At 40.0% G+C, this 19069-nt stretch overlaps 1 protein-coding gene across 1 annotated transcript in view; it reads left to right on the top strand.

The window, feature by feature from the left end:
- The window catches only part of SNX5 (sorting nexin 5), a 1365310-nt gene that overhangs the window by 1268848 nt on the left and 77393 nt on the right, over positions 1–19069 (top strand). The window contains 1 exon segment of the mRNA XM_044056982.1: positions 2684–2769. Within this exon segment, the coding sequence (XP_043912917.1) occupies positions 2684–2769 (86 nt within the window).

Below are 19069 nucleotides of genomic sequence, written 5' to 3'. Positions count from 1 at the left end.
TTATACACTTTTAGAATAACAGACACTGAGCCCCCAATCAGCAGTTCCCAACCTAGAAGGATATAAGCTACTTTGAGTACTTTTAAGATGATGCAAAAGTAAAATAAAGTAGGTAGAAACACAAGTACAGTAAAAGCAGATTAAATTTTTTTTTCTGAACAAGTGCTGAGATCAAAGAAACAGATTTGAGTGCTGAAACTAGAAAACTGGCTATAAGAAAAAAAACTAAGCTAGAAGGCTTCCCTCCAACACAGAAGGGCTTGGGGGCTCAGAAGCCTACAAATAGTCTAAACCACTTAACAGGAAAGGCAGGAAACAAGCTTAATTTTTTTTTCTGTTTCCCAGATGCTCTGTTTGTACACAGTAGGAGTGCCTGAAATCAGAATATGATCTCACTGCACTTAGTTGAGTGAGCAAATGAGATGGGCCCAGAAGGAGTATCCAAACACAAATTTACAAGAGGGGCGGGCAGTTTCAAGGCCACTAAGATTAACACCAAAACAAAAACAGGGAGGGTGGGTGGGACTAACTGAAGAGCAGAGTCAAAACTTCCAGTTCAGTTAATATTCCTGCAACACACAGTTAAAATCAATTTAAATACTGTATTATTTTGAAAAAAAAAGTGCAGATAAAGGTACTTAAGTTCTCTTATACGTCCAGTTGAATACAGCAAGTTCTTAGCCGGCCAAAGCTGAGGTTTTTAAGCAGAAAATATTTCACACTGTACCACTTAAATAGGCAAGGACAGGAAATCAAAGAATGTGGCTACCCCCACACCTGTAATTACTAGCAAATAACAAAATTCAGCAAACACTGACTAACTTCCAGTTCAGTTAATATTCCTGCAACACACAGTTAAAATCAATTTAAATACTGTATTTTTTTTTTTAAAAAAGTGCAGATAAAGGTACTTAAATTCTCTTATACGTCCAGTTGAATACAGCAAGTTCTTAGCCGGCCAAAGCTGAGGTTATGTAGCATGGATGTAGGAGATGGTGGCGGCTTTGCCTCTCACCAAAAAGCAATGTAAAAGAACCAAGGTTTGACATTTGCTGCTTTCCTCTATTTTGTAAATGTGTTGCTTTTTGGAAAATTTGTAGTAAGAAGTAAATGGGATGTGTTTTTAGCATGTGCAACTTTTTTTTTTAATCAGCCCTCAACTGAATGTAGTCACCCTCATGCGGCCCTCAAATAATTTGAGTTTGAGAACCTTTCCTTAAATATTATTTTGGATGTTTCTGTTCATATTTAAGGACATACTGCATAAATGACTATGATCAGAGAAGATGATACGGTTGTCTGAGTTAACTGCTATGGTAGTCATTTAATTCAGTAAGTTCATCTTCTTATTGACCCTTAGATGGAAATCTTTTCCTTTTAGTCTGTGCCTTTTGTTCTATGGGTTTCCTGTAATAGAATTTTTGAAGTACAGTTTAAAGGGTAAACTAAGCTGTTCCACATCATCCTTCTCATTTCACACCCTGATAGGAGTACTGGCCACTTTAAGTATGATTATAGCAACTCTGTATTGGGTTTGTTGCTTCAGAGAACAAGAGGGCATCTTTCACCAACTTTTAGATCCCTCCAGAACTGGATCAGCAGTGACTAATGACAGTTGAAAAAAATCACTTAAAATCTGAAACATCCAGTGATTCACATAGGACTAAGCTCATTTGTATGGATTTACTGTACAAGTTACTTCACCAAAGACTTACTGTTTTAGTGACTACATTGCACAACTATACTATGTACTATATGCTGTTAAAATGCCAGGACAAATATAACTTGCAAACACTGGCCACTAACAACTTGCCTTTTATGAGAAAATTATAGTATAGTGACTGTAAAACTGTACACATTTTCTTGAACTGCACCATATTAATCTTTATTTCTCAGGTACATGCCACATGAATTTAAAATGTCATGGCTTTATGCCTTTCATTCCTTTAGTTTTTATTTCTTTCTCTGGGATTTGATCACATGGGTACATTGACAGTCTGTGCTTTAGGCTCATATATGGCACTCTGCTGTTATGGTACATGCCATTCAACAAACATTGAGAATATTAGTGGTGTGTGTTGTAAAGCATGAGGTTTGGGCATTGTCATGTGATGTGGTGAGGAGCATCTTGACTGTTCTAAAATAGGTGCTAATGTTTTTTTTGTTTTTTTTTTTTTTTTTTTTTACAGTAGGCAGAAATGCAGGAGAGAGAAGATCTTGCTGGTTGGACCTACTGTATGAAGAACTTTACAATGATAGTACATGTACAGGGAGTATTTTTAGATCAGTACTTTCATTTCAAGATCAGCATTGTTTTTAAGTACCATAATGCTGATCCGCTTTGCTGGATTTAGGTGTTCCTTGGCACAGTACACCAGGGACTGCTTGAATTAGGCACAAAGTACTCATCTGTGTTTAAGAATAATTATGGCTTAACGCCAGTAAGCCTATGAAGTTGTGGTAATTACCGTAGTGCCAACTTTTTACTAGCACCCTACAGAATATGTAGTGGAGAACATTTTTGCACTCCTTATATTTGTAAGCAACGATATTTCAGAACACAGTAGACAATATTTCTACTTTGCATGTACTTAAAAAAAATTTTATTTACCCACTGTTACCTTTGAGACAAGTAACTTTAGTGTTCTCAAGTTTGTAAATGTGGATGTTTTTGTATTTACAGAACTTACATCTTTCAAAGGAAGAAGAGTAGCTGCATTTCGTAAAAATTTCATTGAAATGACTGAACTTGAAATTAAACATGCTAAGGTAAGAAAAATGTGCTTTACACTAGTACAGCACATATATTTATGTATATGTGTGTGTGTGTGTTGGTATATAAGAATGTATATAATGAACATTTGCATCCACACTCATGAGTCTCATCTGACTCCTGTAGTGAACCTGTGAAGGTATGATGCAATCCACAGAGTTTACAAGGCAAGTAGGGAATGGAACACACACCTAGATAGAATTTCGAGCCACCAGTCAAACCTGCCTCATTTCCTTTGGAAGTGGGAGGAATCTAAACTACCTAGAGAATGTCCACATGTATGCAGGGACAGCATGTATTCTCTACACAGAGGACAGACCAGCCAAGAATCAACCAGGACGGCCTGTTTATGTGAGGTGACAGTGCTATCCACTGTACCACCTAATGAACATGTGCATATGTGTTTGTATGTACAGTGGATATAAAAAGTGTACACACCCCTGTTAAAATGCCAGTTTTTTCTGATTAAAAAAAATGAGACCTATAACCTGTACAGTTCAATTGAAAAACAAATCTGTTAGGGGAAAAAATATAAAAAAATAAAAAACGTACAATAAGCTGGTTATATAAGTGTGCACACCCTTAAACTAATACTTTGTTGAAACACCTTTTGATTTAATTACAGCATTCAGTCTTCTTGGGTATACACCTGCCATTAATTAAAGAGAGACTGATTAACCCGAAATAAAGTTTAGCTGTCCTAGTAGGATTTTCCTGACTTACTCAGTTGCCTGCTACAGCAAAAGCCGTGGTTCACAGAGCTTACAAAGCATCATAGGGATCACATTGTTGAAAGGTATTAGTCAGGAGAAGGGTACAAAATTTCCACAGCATTGGATATACCGTGGAACACAGTGAAGACGGTTATAAAAAAGTGGAGGAAATCTGGGACAACAATGACATTGCAAAGAACCTGATTCCCCTCCAAAATTGATGAAAAGACAGGACAAAAACTGTCAGGGAGGCTGCCAAGAGACCTACAGCAACACTGAAGGAGCTGCAGGAATTCCTGCAAGTACTGGTTGTGTACTACATGTGACAACAGTCTCCCGTGTTCTCCATATGTCTGGACTATGGGGTAGGGTTGAAAGACGGAAGCCTTTTCTTTCACAGAAAAACATCCATGCCCTGCTAAAATTTGCAAAACAATTGATAAAGTCTCCCAAAAACATGGGAAAATGTTATGGTTTGAGACCAAGGTTCAACTTTTTGGCCAGAATTCCAAAAGGAACGTTTGATGCAAAACAACACTTTGCATCCCCAAAAGAACACCATCCCCACGGTGAAGCATGGTGGCAGTATCATGCTTTGGGGTTGCTTTTCTTCAGCTGGAACTGGGGCTTTAGTCAAGGTGGAGGGAATTATGAATAGTTCCAAATACAAGTCCCTTTTGGCCCAAAACCTTCAGGTGTCTGCTAGAAAGCTGGATGAAGAGGAATTTCACCTTTCAACACGACAATGACCTTAAGCATACATCTAAATCAACCAAAGAATGGCTTCACCAGAAGAAAATTAAAGTTTTGGAATGGCCTAGTCAGAGCCCAGACCTGAATCCTATAGAAAATGTGTGGGGTGACCTGAAGAGGGCTGTGCACAAGAGATACACTCGCAATCTGACAGATTTGGAGTGCTTTGGCAAGGAAGAGTGGGCAAATATTGCCAAGTCAAGACGTGCCATGCTGATAGACTCCTACCCAAGAAGACTGAATGCTGTAATTAAATCAAAAGGTGCTTCAACAAAGTATTAGTTTAAGGGTGTGCACACTTATGCAACCCAGCTTATTGTACATTTTTTTTTATTTTTTATATTTTTTCCCCTAACGGATTTGTTTTTCAATTGAATTGTACAGGTTATATGTCACATTAAAGGTGGGAAAAGTTTTGAAATGATTTACTGTGATCTCATTTTTGTATATCAAAAACCTGGCATTTTAACAGGGGTGTGTACACCTTTTATATCCACTGTATTTCTGTGCATTTGCTTGTGCAGACATTTGTAAATGTACATTTAACCCACCTCTGTAAGTCTCTAAACAGCATTCACAATTTTGTGATTTATGGCAAAACAGTATGGATTTAAGTCATAAAATAATAGCACATATTACAGATATTCAGTTAGAAGCCACTGTTAACAATAGAGAATAGTATTTGGTTATAGCAACCAGATTGGTGTAATCTCCCATCTAGAAATGCAGATGCACTTTTATTTACCTTGTATATCTCATGCTGTTTCATGTTATCTTCATTTCTTCCCTGCATTTTGTGCTGCATATCCCCTTACTCATCACAGTGAATTTCTGCTGTGCAGCACAGCTTGTATTATATCTGTGGCTTCAAAAATGTACTCATTTTTATATTTTTGGGTTTCTTTTTTGTAGACTCTAAAGGATTTGTGACAGTCTGTAAGCAAATACCAGTAGGGTAGACAGCCCCAGAAGACTTTCAAAGTACCTTTTCTGTTTAGGCTTAAATATAAAGTCTGTAAGAATGGTATTTATAAAATTTAAATCCTGCCAATAAGTTGAGAGGTTTTGGCTTTAATTTTGATGGAGAAACATTTGCAGTTGATATAGAAGCAGTCCGAGAAGAAATATCAAGTGCAGTCAACTAAAGCAGGAAAAAAATAATCTTGTTCAAAAGCGTACTGAATCCATTGAAAAAAAAAAGCATCAACCCCTCCTTAGATTCTGAGACTTCAGCTTCCAGTATGGAGGCTGACACACGATTCTCTTTCAGTGGAAGTCATCAAAAGAGAAGTCATATCTTGAAGTAATTAGGGACCTGGGCACCCAAGTAGATAGCATGCTCGCCTTTGATAGCCACATAGCTAAAACGGTCAGGAAATCCTATGTGGCACACCTGATCACAAAGGGTTTCTCATCCAGATCCAAGGAGGTGATTGTGCCTCTTTACTCCTCACTCATTAGGCCCATAGTAGAGTACAATGCCCCATTTGGGATGTACCTCACTAGACACCTGCAACAACTAGAAAGACCACAGAAGTACCTCACTAAGAGGATTAAGGGCCTTAAACAATTACCCTATGAAGCACGACTAAAAAAGCTCCAGCTCTTCTCAGTCGCTTACCGTCTGCTCAGAGGTGACCTGTGCCTGACCTATAGGGCCATGTCATACCATGAACTAATGGACATGCTTCACCTCAAAAAAACAAGATCCCTCCGAACCACTCATTCTAGCGACTTGAACCTATGTAAAACAATAAACAGGACATGCTGGAGGGATAGATTCCTGTCCCAGCGACTCCCCTCACTCTGGAATAGAATCCCAATCCATATTCAACAGAGCTCCTCTGTAATCCTCTTCAAGAGAAATCTTGATGAGTGGATGGGTAATCGTAAGTGCTACCCTGGGATCTCTTCAGGAGCCCTGTTCACAGAGGCCCAGGTTACTAATCTAATGGGGAGGCGAAAGCCATCACTCTGTGGCTAGGCTTATAAATGCCCATGGGCAGATAACCTTGTACTTAACTATGAACCTAAATGCCTAGAGAGCTTTATTAGTGAAGGTACTTAACGGATATAAAATCACCCAGCTGGCCAACACTAAGATGGAACCCAAGTCACAGGCTTCCATTATGGAATGGAGCCAGAATCCCCTGGCAATTGAGACTTTGCCTTCTATTTCTACCCTCCTTTCCAAATACTACAAAAATGACAGAGGACTGTAGCTTTTGTCTGAAAATGCTGAAGTATCATCGTTGGCCCACTTTGGTGAACAGCATAAGGTCAGAATTCATACTTGAACAAACTGTGGACATAAGGTTTTGAACAAATAAAAATGGAGAGAGTCCTTTTTTCCGACAAGGGTGAATGTTCCTTTTTCCAATGTTCCAATTTTCTGCCTTCACAATCAGAAATTGTAATAAGGAAGGTACTCTTTGCAGTCTTCTGTATCTGTTCCTTAGGGCATACATTTTAATACTGTGAACATAATAGGAGAAAACTCACAAAATGGACTATATAGGGTATTTTCCACTGAAGTGGAGACTTTCACAAATAAGTTCCAGATTGTGTGGAAGAGCCTTTCCTTGTTCAGAACATGTTAGAGCTCAGTGTAAGAATCCAAGGCAATCTTTACTGTTTGCTATTTAGAACTGATTTGCTGTACAAATTTGAAGTAAAATATTTTGCTTTAATACAATAACTTCTGAGGCTTTCAACATGCCTTTGGTACCACTGAGGTTTATTTATGTGTGCATGTATTTGTTGAATAAGTCGAACACTGATCCAAGTGGACTATTTTTAGGCTCAGTCTGGGGTTTGCAAACAATAATCAAATAAATCTTTAAAGTACAAAAATTATACAATTCTGTGCCATGGTGTTTATAGTGAGTAAGAAAATATATACATTTGACTAAAGTTAATGTTACAGTCATGTTACGAATATTTAGATATGCTTAGAGAGCTTATACTCTATTTTGCCACCGATGACTCTTAATTATCGAAGTCTTATGCTATTCCATCAAAGTTTAGTTTATGTATATATTTATATATGGGCTCTAGAAGATTTGATTTCTGTGATCTATAATGCGGAGTCTGTAAGCCTTCAGGTGGCTGTAAGGTGTACTTTTGATTATTCATTTACAGGAGCTGTTCTGATTATTATAGTTGTATATGTAGACATGCCTAGTTCAATACACCTGCCTGAAGACATAAAAAATATAAGTCCTAGGCACTCCATTTTCTGTTTGCACATACCTAGACTTGACTCTTAATACTGTTTAACTGTCACTTCATGTCAGTAACTTAAAAATAAATTAAAATGACTGTGGCTGCCACATAAATCTGATTTCATTTCTCCTGAAGACAGAGCCACAATAGGTGAAAATCTCCTACTGCTACAATTAGTATATGGTCTACTACTTCTGGCATATTCCTGAAAGAAAACCCTCAGTGACTTGCAGATCTCGAGCAGGTTTTGTCATTTCATTCTGCTCTGCATAGACCGTACATCATTGTCACCCTTAAACAAGTAACCCAACTTCCTGTACAACACTGCATAGACATTCTCCTTTTGACACTTATAAACAAAACTCTTGTACTCAAATTAAAATTAACACTAGTTGTGAACCCTGTTCAGACAATACTTTAGAACTACAGAGATTTCAAAATACACTGACTTCCCCTGATCACATATTCTTCTTCTTAGGCCATAAACTTTGAGACTGTTTCCCAAACTTGGATATTAATGAACACTTAGTACTTTGAGTAGTACAGCTCTCTTTAAAATTAACTTTTTATGTATTTTCTAGGCTGCAGATAGAAGACCAGCTAATTTTGCTAATAATCAACATCACTGAGTATGTAACTGAATGTATGGTACAAAAATACTTCTGATACAACTAGGATAGTTTCTAGGAACATGCTGGGTATAATGTGTATGGAATTAATTATGTCTAGTTGCAGTTGTGACAAGGGAAAGTAAAATGATGCATAGCAATTCCATCTGCTTGGCAAAATAACCCATGACAAGGAGTTTGGAAACTCCTCTGTGGAGCAGACTTGGTAACACTTGATTTGATGTAAGTGCTTCATTATTACTTACTGTACAAGTTAGTTTAGGCAATTAGGCTATGCTTAATTTTGTGCATATTTTGCTTTGCTTTCCTGCTTTTAGATGAGAGCATGTACCATCTTGCCCCCTATAACAGTTAGTAACTGACTATCTATGGTAATAGTTTAATAGAATCTTGTTGTCAAACACAGATGTCCCAGATTCCACAATGAAAACAATACAGAGTATTAATCAGTACACAATTAACTGATCTTTTGAATCCTAAACTTATCAAATTGTAACCTTTAATACCAACATTTAATGCTAACATTAGTATATATCAGTTGATGCCAGTTGGCATACCCCTGCCTATTCCATCCAAATCTTTCTCCAACCAGGAGCATGGACAATGCCTTCTTGGCTCTAATATGACTCCTGACTTACATTGTCCTTATTTTCTTCTAATAATAAAACAACTGTCTGATATTTGGAAAAGGAGAATGGGGAATAACAGGAGGCCGGAGTGGCCTGGGCCCACCAACATGCACATGGTGCCCCCCCCTTCCTACCCTAGTGCTGAAGTCTGAATTACCTTGAATAGCAGAACTTATTGAAATGATATTTTCTGCTTGCATTGCTAGCTGTTCAGTGAAAAAGGGTAAGATCTGTTTATTTAGGTGGACACCAGCCATGCTTTGAAAATCTGGTTCAAGTTTGTTCAGGTCAGGGTGTTCAGTCACATCAAAACCTATGTTTTTAAATGCTCTGGCTATTCTGTGATTCAAAGACCTGCAGGTGATTTCAATTGCAGCTTGTTTCTTTGCTGCAAAACATGATATTCTTGGCCACATGGAAGACCAAGCTATTAACATGTCGGGAGGGCTCTTGTGTAGTTTATTTAAATTGGCCAGTATTTTGCTGAGGAGAATTCATTTGGAGATATAGACTTAATTGCCTCCCAGGGGAATAATTAATGCAGTGGAGGCTCTATTCATGTTGAATTGCTTCTCCAGCAATAGCAGCAGCTTGAAGCCACAACAATCTTTGAATGCCTCTCCATTAGGAGATCAAGACAAAGTCTTTGACTTGTGGCAGCCCTGAGGGCTGTTGGAGTGACCAATGACCAAGAGGAAGTGTGGACCTCAGAAGAATATACCATGTTTCGATATCTTATGTAGCTTGAATGGCATTTCATTCCCATCTGTGTTCTTTAATATTTCAATAGAATGCACTTACCTGGCTAGGTCAGAAGCTATCTGTTCTACTTGAATGGAAAGTGTATCCCCCTATTGCAATGCCCTGGCTAGACAGAAAATGTTTGATCATATATTTAACATCTGCGAGAGATGGGTTGGCTGCTGGGCTGTTGAAATATCAGTTGGTGTTTCTGTATGTCTGTTTACAGCTTCTGTAAAGCTAGGACTCAATTGAACCGAGCATAGTGCCAGAGTTTTTTACCTTCTGTAATTGAGTCAATTATCCCCAACCCTTTTGATCTGTTTTAGACTTCTTTAGCCAAATTTAAACAAGATTGTTTATCACTACAACTGACCAGCATATTGGCTGCAATAACTAATTGACCCTGAGGGCCCCGGCATACATCCAAGTGAATAATTATGCCCAAATTGCTGATTTGTGGAAATCATTAACTGACTCTCTTACTTCTTTAATTAGAAGAGGCAATAATTGAAACCCTAGAGGTTCCTTGGAGTCTGTGCATCATTAGGTGGAGATGCAGTAGACATTTATGGATATCCAGCCTTTGGCTAATTGTTTTATGATCCAGTGTTTTGGCTAACTGGGAAACCTCAGCCACCTAACTAGCCTAGTGCTGTGACTTGGACATGAATTAAAGATGGGGAATGTCCAAAAGAGCACCTTTATAATGTAAAGTGTATGATAAAATCCAAGACCACTGTCTATTCTCATTGCTCTGTCTCAGATAATTTGTTTTTAATTTTGCAAATGCTGAAGCTTAAACTCTTCTGATATTTGTGCCCATGAGTTGAGTAGCACATGCAACATCGGTCTTCACCAAGGAGCCTTATTTGTGGCAGGATCAGTGTAGGCAGCGGTGAGCCTCTGATGCCAAAGTTCAAAATCTGCAAAGCTGTAGACTGCATAGGCTTACTATCAGGTATGTGCTTAGCAGAAAACATCAAGATGATTCTTAAACTTAGCAGCAGTAGTTGTTTCATTACTGATGGAATTCTGCAACGAAAATCTGTGGCTCCACCAATAAGTGCCACACTACCAGGTATAAATCCAATTTATTGAGACACAAGGACGAACTGACAACGAACCAAGACCAAAAACATGTAGCAAATAAAACTGAGTTAAGTGCTTTCACCCATAACAACTGGGCTTCTTCAGAACTAAAACGCCAACCACTAAATTCAGTTTAAAAAACTTGTTTGGCGCCAAAAAAATCTCACCTTCTTAAAGAAGCATTTACACTTGCTTAATAGCGCTTAATATAAAGGAACCTGTTCACATATAATATACATAAACATACTAAAATTGGATTTATACCTGGTAGTGTGGCACTTATTGGTGGATCCGCAGATTTTCGTTGCTGTGTACATCTATTTTTTGGATTATTCTACTGATGGAATTCTAAGGGATCAAGGAGACCTCCTTCTAATAATTTGTACAGCTGCCTGGTTGTCAGAACTGGACATTAGTTCTTTGTTCTTAAAATCATTTTGCCAAATATACACTACCACCCGTATTGGTAGGATTTTTACAAAAGTAATATCTTTCTTGACTGACTTCGGCCATCTAGCCAACCATCTCTCCAAAAAAACATTTTTTCACATCATATCATCCCATTTCCTTGCCAACTGCTACATTTGTAAATAGTTCTGTTAAGTCTAAATTTACCCAGTTTGTTTGCCATAATGCAACCCAGCTTAACTGGTCTAAGAAAGTTTTCCAAAACCTCAAGTCATCCTTAATCTTTTTGGGATTCTTATCCAATTGTGTTTTTTTCTGGCCTCCTCTTAGTTAAAGACCTGGTGAATGTTCTGGCTGGCTGCATCACACTGCAAGTAAAGTTCAGTGTGCCTAACATTGACATGTCCTGGCTTACTCTAACTTTTGATCTATACAGGAAGACTTCTAAATATGATTTCATTTTATGTATTTTTTTCTACAGGGAGTTTAACTGATTGGCTGTTTATACTGGCTTCTAAAAATACACAAGAAGCACAAGGCTGTTCAGACACCTTAGTTTATTCCAAGAGCATGTCAATCTGGTATCTCAGCCATTCTCCTTCTCAGGATAATTTACTTCCAGCCAAAGGTGACATTTATACTAGTTGGACCCAGTTAACAAGTATTTAATTAAACAAATAATTCATATTGATTATCAGTTTCACTGATAAGTGTTCCAAATAATATTATAAATAATAACTTGCATACATTATAAAAAAGTAATAAATTTAATTTTACAAAACATTCCTGTTCCATCTAATACTCTTCAAAAAAACTTACTTGAGTTAAAAAAGTTAACTTCCATATTTAAACCTCTAGGATGTAAAGTTTTATAATTTAATATCATTTGCTTTCAAGTTCATTTAATTTCCTAACAAAGTCATCCCCTCTAAATAAAAAAACTCCACTCCCTAGAAGCTCTCTTCAACCTAGAGAATGTTGATGCCTGTGCGGTCACTGAGACATGGTTTAAAGCCACAGAGAGCACACCAAAAGTGCAAGGTTATAACCCCTTCCACACATTTAGACCAGCTATTATACAGAAAAGGGAATAAAGGCAGAGGTGTCTCGATTCACATAAAAAATAAATATACCTCAAGGCTGGTCAAACAGGACAGTGCACTGGAGCTCCTCCATGTTCAGATCACCATAGGTAAAATCCAATACCACTTCCTTGCAAGCTATAGGTCCCCCCTCTATGACCCTGGAAACCCATGTCATATATTTAAACTAATTAGAAACACCATCCAACCCCATACCATATTCATGGACAACTTTAATTACTGCACTATTAACTTGGAATCCTATACAACACTAAATGTACAGGCACAGATTCCTGGATTTTGTAAACATAAACTTCCTGGACCAGATTGTCAATACACTAACCAGTGGTGCAACCATACTGGATCTGGCCCTCACTAATATGGGAGAGTGTTGCACACCCCCTACTGTAATATCATCCCTGATAAGGTCAGACCACAAAATGATCTCCTTTGAAGTAAAAATAAAACCTGGATCCTCGACTAGACCTGAAATATTCAGGAAGTAATCTAAGGCTTAACTGCCTGATATTAAGTGATAACCTGGTAAAATTTCAAGCCCCTATAAACCCTGAAAACACTGCTGCCTATGCAGAACTGTTCATAAAAACCCTGTACAAGCATGTTAATAGCTGCATAGAGGCAGCTGTACCCACTTGAAAAAAATACAGAATTAACTCAAAAAACAAGCCACTCTGGTGGAATCACAAAGTCAGTAAGCTGTAAAGCAGAAGGAAGAAAATCATGGCAAAAATTGGGAGTTGCAGCATCCATCAGGATAAAAGCACTCACCAAACTGAACAACCAACTCAGAGGAAAAATGGTCTACCAAAGCCAAATTTAAGGTACATTTGGCCTCCCAGGCCAAGGACAACAGCAAAGCATTCTTTAGCTATGTCCGCAGCTTCAAAGGCAATACACAATTGTGTGCAGAGTTCATTGTAAATGGAGCCACCTATACTGAGCTAGAAGATGTAGCAAACCTATTGGTTGATAAATTCAGCTCTACCTTTACCCCCCTCTCTCTCTCTCAAACTTCCGTCAGGAAATACCCTCAAATATAATTCTCCCTGTTATCACTAGGGAACATGTCCTTAATGATGCACTAAGGTGATTCTATCGTCAGGCACACTGATGTCCCGCTCATCAGGCTGAACAAGGAGAAGGTCATGGTGAGCTGCCTGTCGGGCGCTAGGATCCGCCACATAACACAAGCACTCAGGTCACTCCAAGGCAAGTACAAATATGACTCAGTCATTGTCCATGCTGGTGTGAATGACCTGAGATGTACCTCCCTGGACTACATGAAAAGAGACATAGAAAAGCTCTCTGAGCATGTGGCCCAGGCCGGTATGACCCTGACCTTGAGTAGCATCTTACCCTCACCAAGAATAATGCTACAATATGAAGACAAGATGATCAATTTCAACAATTGGCTTAAGTATTGGTGTCATTCAAAGGGGATCCAATGCCTGTCAGGCTGGGATGACATGCTTGACAAGCCACAATGCTTCGCTAGGGACGGCTTGCACCTGTCACCCCTGGGCTTTCGGATATTGGCAAAGGCTCTTGCTACCCCCATAGTGCCATTTTTAGGCAAGGCTCAAAAGACAAACCCACCTCCATAGGTATCACAAGGGATAAGAAACTGAGTAATGCTACTCAACGCCAGAAGTCTAAACCTCAAGATGCATGCACTCGAAACTCTCCTTAGCATGGAGAACATCGATATCTGTGCAGTAACAGAAACCTGGTTCAAGGCTCCCGAGAGCACCCCAGCACTACCAGGTTATACCTCATACCATGCTTTTCGGCCCGAAAACTTGGACCGAACCAGAAAAGGAGGGGGAGTATCAATATTCGTCAAAGATACCCACACCTCCAGGTTGGTGGCACAGCACGAAGCATCAGAGACTATCCATGTGCAACTAACCGTGGGTAAAACTGCCTTCCAGTTTATAGCCTGCTACAGACCACCCTCCCAAACCCAGAAATCACACTTGACCTTCCTGAGAACACTGGAAAATATGAAGGTCTCTCCAAACACCATTGTATTGGGTGACTTCAACTACCCAAACATAGACTGGGAGCATTACTCTAGCTCCAACACCCTAGCTCAAAGGTTCCTAGAATTTATAAACTCAAATGCTATGGAACAACTTACCACTCCCACAAGAAGGGAAAACATACTGGACCTGATCATCACCAACATGGGGACTCTATGCTCCAGACCAGAAGTGTATCCCTCACTGGTAAGATCAGACCATAAACTAATCTCACTGGATATTCACATCCTGACCCCACTCCCTGCCCAGAAAACCACAGTGAAAAACTTCTCTAAAGCAAATTTCACACTCCTCAAAATCGAGGTGGAATCCTTCAAAGTCCCCGGGCCTGTGGAAAATACGGCCCAGACCGCAGAATCCTTTATAAACGCATTCTGTGAACACCTTCAGGAATGCATGGATCATGCAATCCCAAATAAAACCAAGACCCAATCCTCCAAAGGCAGACGTCCTGTCTGGTGGACCCCAGCTATAAACAAACTATACAATAGAAGGAGGAAGCTACTACATGATAGAGCAAAATCCCAAAAAGGGAAGGCATCTCTGATCAGTGTTGGCAAAAAACTACGGGCACTCATAAAATCGTCTAAGCCCAGCTTCGAGAGAAAAATTGCACAGGACACTAAGGATAATCACAAGGCTTTCTTTAGTTATGTTAGGAACCTGGGTGGGAATTCCCAGATATGCTCAGAATTAGTCCAAAATGACAAAAAATACACCAAACCCACAGACATTGCCAACATCCTAGCTGACAGGTTCAGTGCAAACCCCCCCCCTCCCCACCAAAAGGGCAAATATCTATCTCAGCAGAGTGCTGCCCCCCTGACATCTCAGATGCTCAGGTAAGAGCTGCCCTCTCCAAAGCAAAAAACACAGCATCAATGGGACCAGACGGTGTCCTGGGCTGCGTCCTACATGAACTCCAAGAAGAGCTAAACCCAAACATAAAACTACTGTTCAATCTCAGCCTTACCACAGGATATGTACCCAAAGAGTGGCGTACAGCAACAGTGGTCCCTCTCCACAAAGGTGGTGCCTCAATGGATTCTGGAAACTATCGCCCAATAAGCCTAACTAGCATGGTCTGGAAAGCTATGGAAAGGATCATCATGGACCTCATAAAAAAATATATTGGGGACCTACAGACACTGGATCCTACCCAGTTCAGCTTTGTTAAGGGCAGATCCTGCCTCTTAAACCTGGTTGATTTCTTTGAAACAGTTACCAAGGCCATTGACGAGGGGAAGGTGGTCCACACAGCCTACCTGGACCTCACAAAAGCCTTCGATACAACACCCCACTCGGGCATTATAGATAAGCTCACCAGCTTAAATATAAACCCCTATGTCATTAGATGGGTTGCAAACTGGCTCAAGGACAGAACCCACATGGTTAGAATTGCTGGAGCCATGTCAGACTCCAAACCAGTTACAAGTGGCGTCCCACAAGGCTCAGTCCTGGGACCTCTCCTGTTCGGTATATATTTCTCAGAGGTACAGGCAAACACGGAAGGACTGTGGCTGACCAAGTTCGCAGATGACTGCAAACTGGGTGCCATAATCGAGACTCCAGCCGACACAAGCATCCTCCAAAAGGGCCTCGTAGAAACAGACAACTGGTGCCAGAGCCATGGCCTCAAGCTAAACGCCAAAAAGTGTATAGTCATCCCCTTTGGCAAAAACAAAGTGCCCACAAATTACCACATAGGTGGTAATCCATTAAATACGGAAGAAGTAATTAGGGACCTGGGGACCCAAGTTGATAGCAATCTCTCATTTGACAACCACGTGGCCAAAGTGGTTAGAAAAACATTTTATATAGCCCACCTAATCATGAAGGGATTCACATCTATATCAGGGGAGGTCATCGTGCCTCTTTACTCATCCCTCATCAGGCCCATAATTGAGTACAATGCCCCTTTAGGGATGTACCTTACCAGACACCTGCAGCAACTGGAAAGACCCCAAAAGTACCTCACTAAGAGGATCAAAGGGCTCAAACAGATGCCATATGCTGCCCGATTAAAGAAACTCCAGCTCTACTCAGTGGCATACCGCCTGCTCAGAGGCGATCTGTGCCTGACGTATAAAGCCATGTCCAACCTGGAATTAATGGACATGCTGCACCTCAGAAAATCCAAATCCCATCGAGCTACGCGCTTGAGACTTGAACCTCAGCACTGAAATAAATAAGACATGCTGGAGGGACAGATTCATAACCCAGAGGCTCCCTTCACTCTGGAATAAAATCCCAGTCCAGGTTAGGCAGAGTCCCTCATTGACTCTCTTCAAGAGGAATCTTGATGAGTGGATGGAGGATCGTAGGTTTACCCCAGGTATCACTTCTGTGTCACTGTTAGACAGAGGCACAGTATACTAACCTCGAAAAAGGGCATAGCAAAATTAATTTTAAAATGGGTGGTGAAAGCCAAACACACTCTGGCTAGGCTTATAAATGCCCTAGGGAAGATAGCGTAGTATGAACCTATGAACACTGCATCAATGGGCCCAGACAATATCCCAGGATTCCTTCGAAAATAGCATGAAACATGATCTATCAGGCCCACTAGAAGTGCTGTTTAACTGTAGCCTCCAAACAGGCTTTGTGCCTCATGAATGGAGAACAGCAACAGTCATCCCTCTGCACAAAGGTGGGCCATTTACAGGCCCTGGAAACTACGGACTCATAAGTCTCACTAGTCTTGTATGTAAAGCCATGGAAATAATTATCATGGAAATGATCAATAGTGATATAGTAAACCTCCAGACACTGGACCCAACCCAGTTTGATTTTGTCAAGGGCAGATCATGCCTACTCAGTCTGGTGGACTTCTTGAGAATGTCACCAAAGCATTGGATGAGGGCAGAATGGTTCACACTGCCTACCTTGACCTGCCGAAGACGTTTGACACAGTACCCCACTCTGGCATTGTTGATAAACTCAAGAGGTTAGGTACAAACCCGTATCTCACCGGATGGATAGCCAACTGGCTCACAGGCAGGACCCAGGAAGTTAGAATTGGAGAGTCCACCTCTACAAAGAGGCCAGTCACAGGTGGAGTCCCTCAGGGATCACCCTTGGACCTCTCCTTTTTGGCATTTACTTTTTTGAAGTCAAGGCCATTGTCATTGGTCTATGGCTGACTAAATTTGCAGATGATTGAAAAATAGGAGCTGTCCTTGAATCCTACACTGACACAAATGTTCTCCATGAAGGGCTGACACATACAAACAACTGGTGTCAGAGCCATGGACTAAAACTAAATGGCAAGAAATGCATAATAGTATCCTTCCACCCCTGGAAACTATCGTATTGACAACACACCACGTAGAGTTGACCCATTAATCAGGGACTTGGGGACTCACATAGACAGTAATCTAGCTTTTGACCATCACATGTCTGCAGTTGTGAGAAAAATCATTCTATTTTGCACAACTTTTAAACAAAGGTATAGTATCCAAGTCCAAAGAAGTCATTGTTCTAGTGTATTTGTCATTCATCAGACCTGTCATTGAGTACAGTGCTCCCTAACCAGGCATATCCAGCAACTGGAATGTCACAGAGATTTCTCACTAAAAGAATACAGGGCATAATAAAGTATCCTATGCAGACTTATCCCTGTATTCTGTTTCCTACAGGCTTTTGAGGGGAGATCTATGCCTGGCATACAGGGCATTATCAGACCCCACTCTGATGGGCCGCCTGCATATCCACAAAACAAACAACATCAGAATTACCCATTCTAAAGACTTAAACATTGCCTGTGATATAAATAGGACTTGCTGGAGAGTCCGGTATGTATCCCAGAGACTACCCTGTCACTGGAACAGGCTCCCCATCCATGTGAAGCAGAGTTCTCCCTAACCCAATTCAAGTGCAACTTGGACAGTTGGATGGGAAACAGGACATTCATCCCTGGTTTGGCATCTGTGTCTCTAATGGACACAGACAACTTGTAAATGTTTCATCTCCCAAGCCCATGCTTACCCTTATCAAGGGTATCAGAACTTGTCAGAGATTTGGGATGCATGGTTAGGCTTAAAAAGGCCCTTGTGGTCAACACCTATGAACCTATAAATATGGTTGGGCTAACACACTAAAAAAAAAAAGAAGCGAGCATCTGAGCCATTATGAACATTATAAAAATGTTCTGCCACAGGACTTTTTGGGTTGCAGTTCCTAATATCCCCTAGGTGTTCCAAAATGTGTATCTTAACTTTCTACTTGGTTTGCCCCACATACCACTTTATTGTACTACATCCATAGCCAATAATGTACACAACCCCACATGACTCAGTTAAACCTCTCCCTGGAAGTAAAATTCTTACCATTGATCTTAGTGCCCATCAGATTCCTAACCTTCAGACAAACCTTACAATGTCCACAAGCAAATGAACCCCTTCTTTCCAAAGCGATCAGATTGTCTAGGCCTGAAGTTCAAAATTTCCTTCAAGTTATATGTACCATAAAAGAATATGATGTGTTTAGGAAAAAATTCCCCTACCCACATCATCCTGATGTACAACATACCTTAAACCCATAATTAGATTTTCCAAAGTCTTTGAAAACTGTCAATATTTATTAACAAAAAATAATATTTTGTCATTATCAGACTGACCTACACCATATCCCTTGGACTGTTTGTACTAATTCCACTGTTTACAACATTTTTCCCCCTCCCATTTTATCCAGTTTCTTTCTAGACTTATTAAAAATTGCCACTGAATACCCACGAGCCAATAACCTACCCTTCCTCATTCAATCCTTCTTTAAATTTCTCTTCAGAAGTATTAAGGAAAATCCTTCTACCCCCCCCCCCCATAATGAAGATAATTAATTAAATGAGTGATGCATGGAAGAAATTAACCACTGTCTTTTTCCTGTATGGTTTGTTGAATAGTAAGATCTTCCCGTACATAAAATTCAACATCCAAAAATTAAATAGATTTTTCATTCAGTTC

This window comes from Protopterus annectens, chromosome 1.part2 (genome assembly GCF_019279795.1).
Source record: "Protopterus annectens isolate FY-2018-M chromosome 1.part2, PAN1.0, whole genome shotgun sequence".
Taxonomy (NCBI): Eukaryota; Metazoa; Chordata; order Ceratodontiformes; family Protopteridae; genus Protopterus; species Protopterus annectens.
The sequence above is the reverse complement of the archived record's forward strand: the minus strand, read 5'-3'. Positions and strand labels throughout refer to the sequence as shown.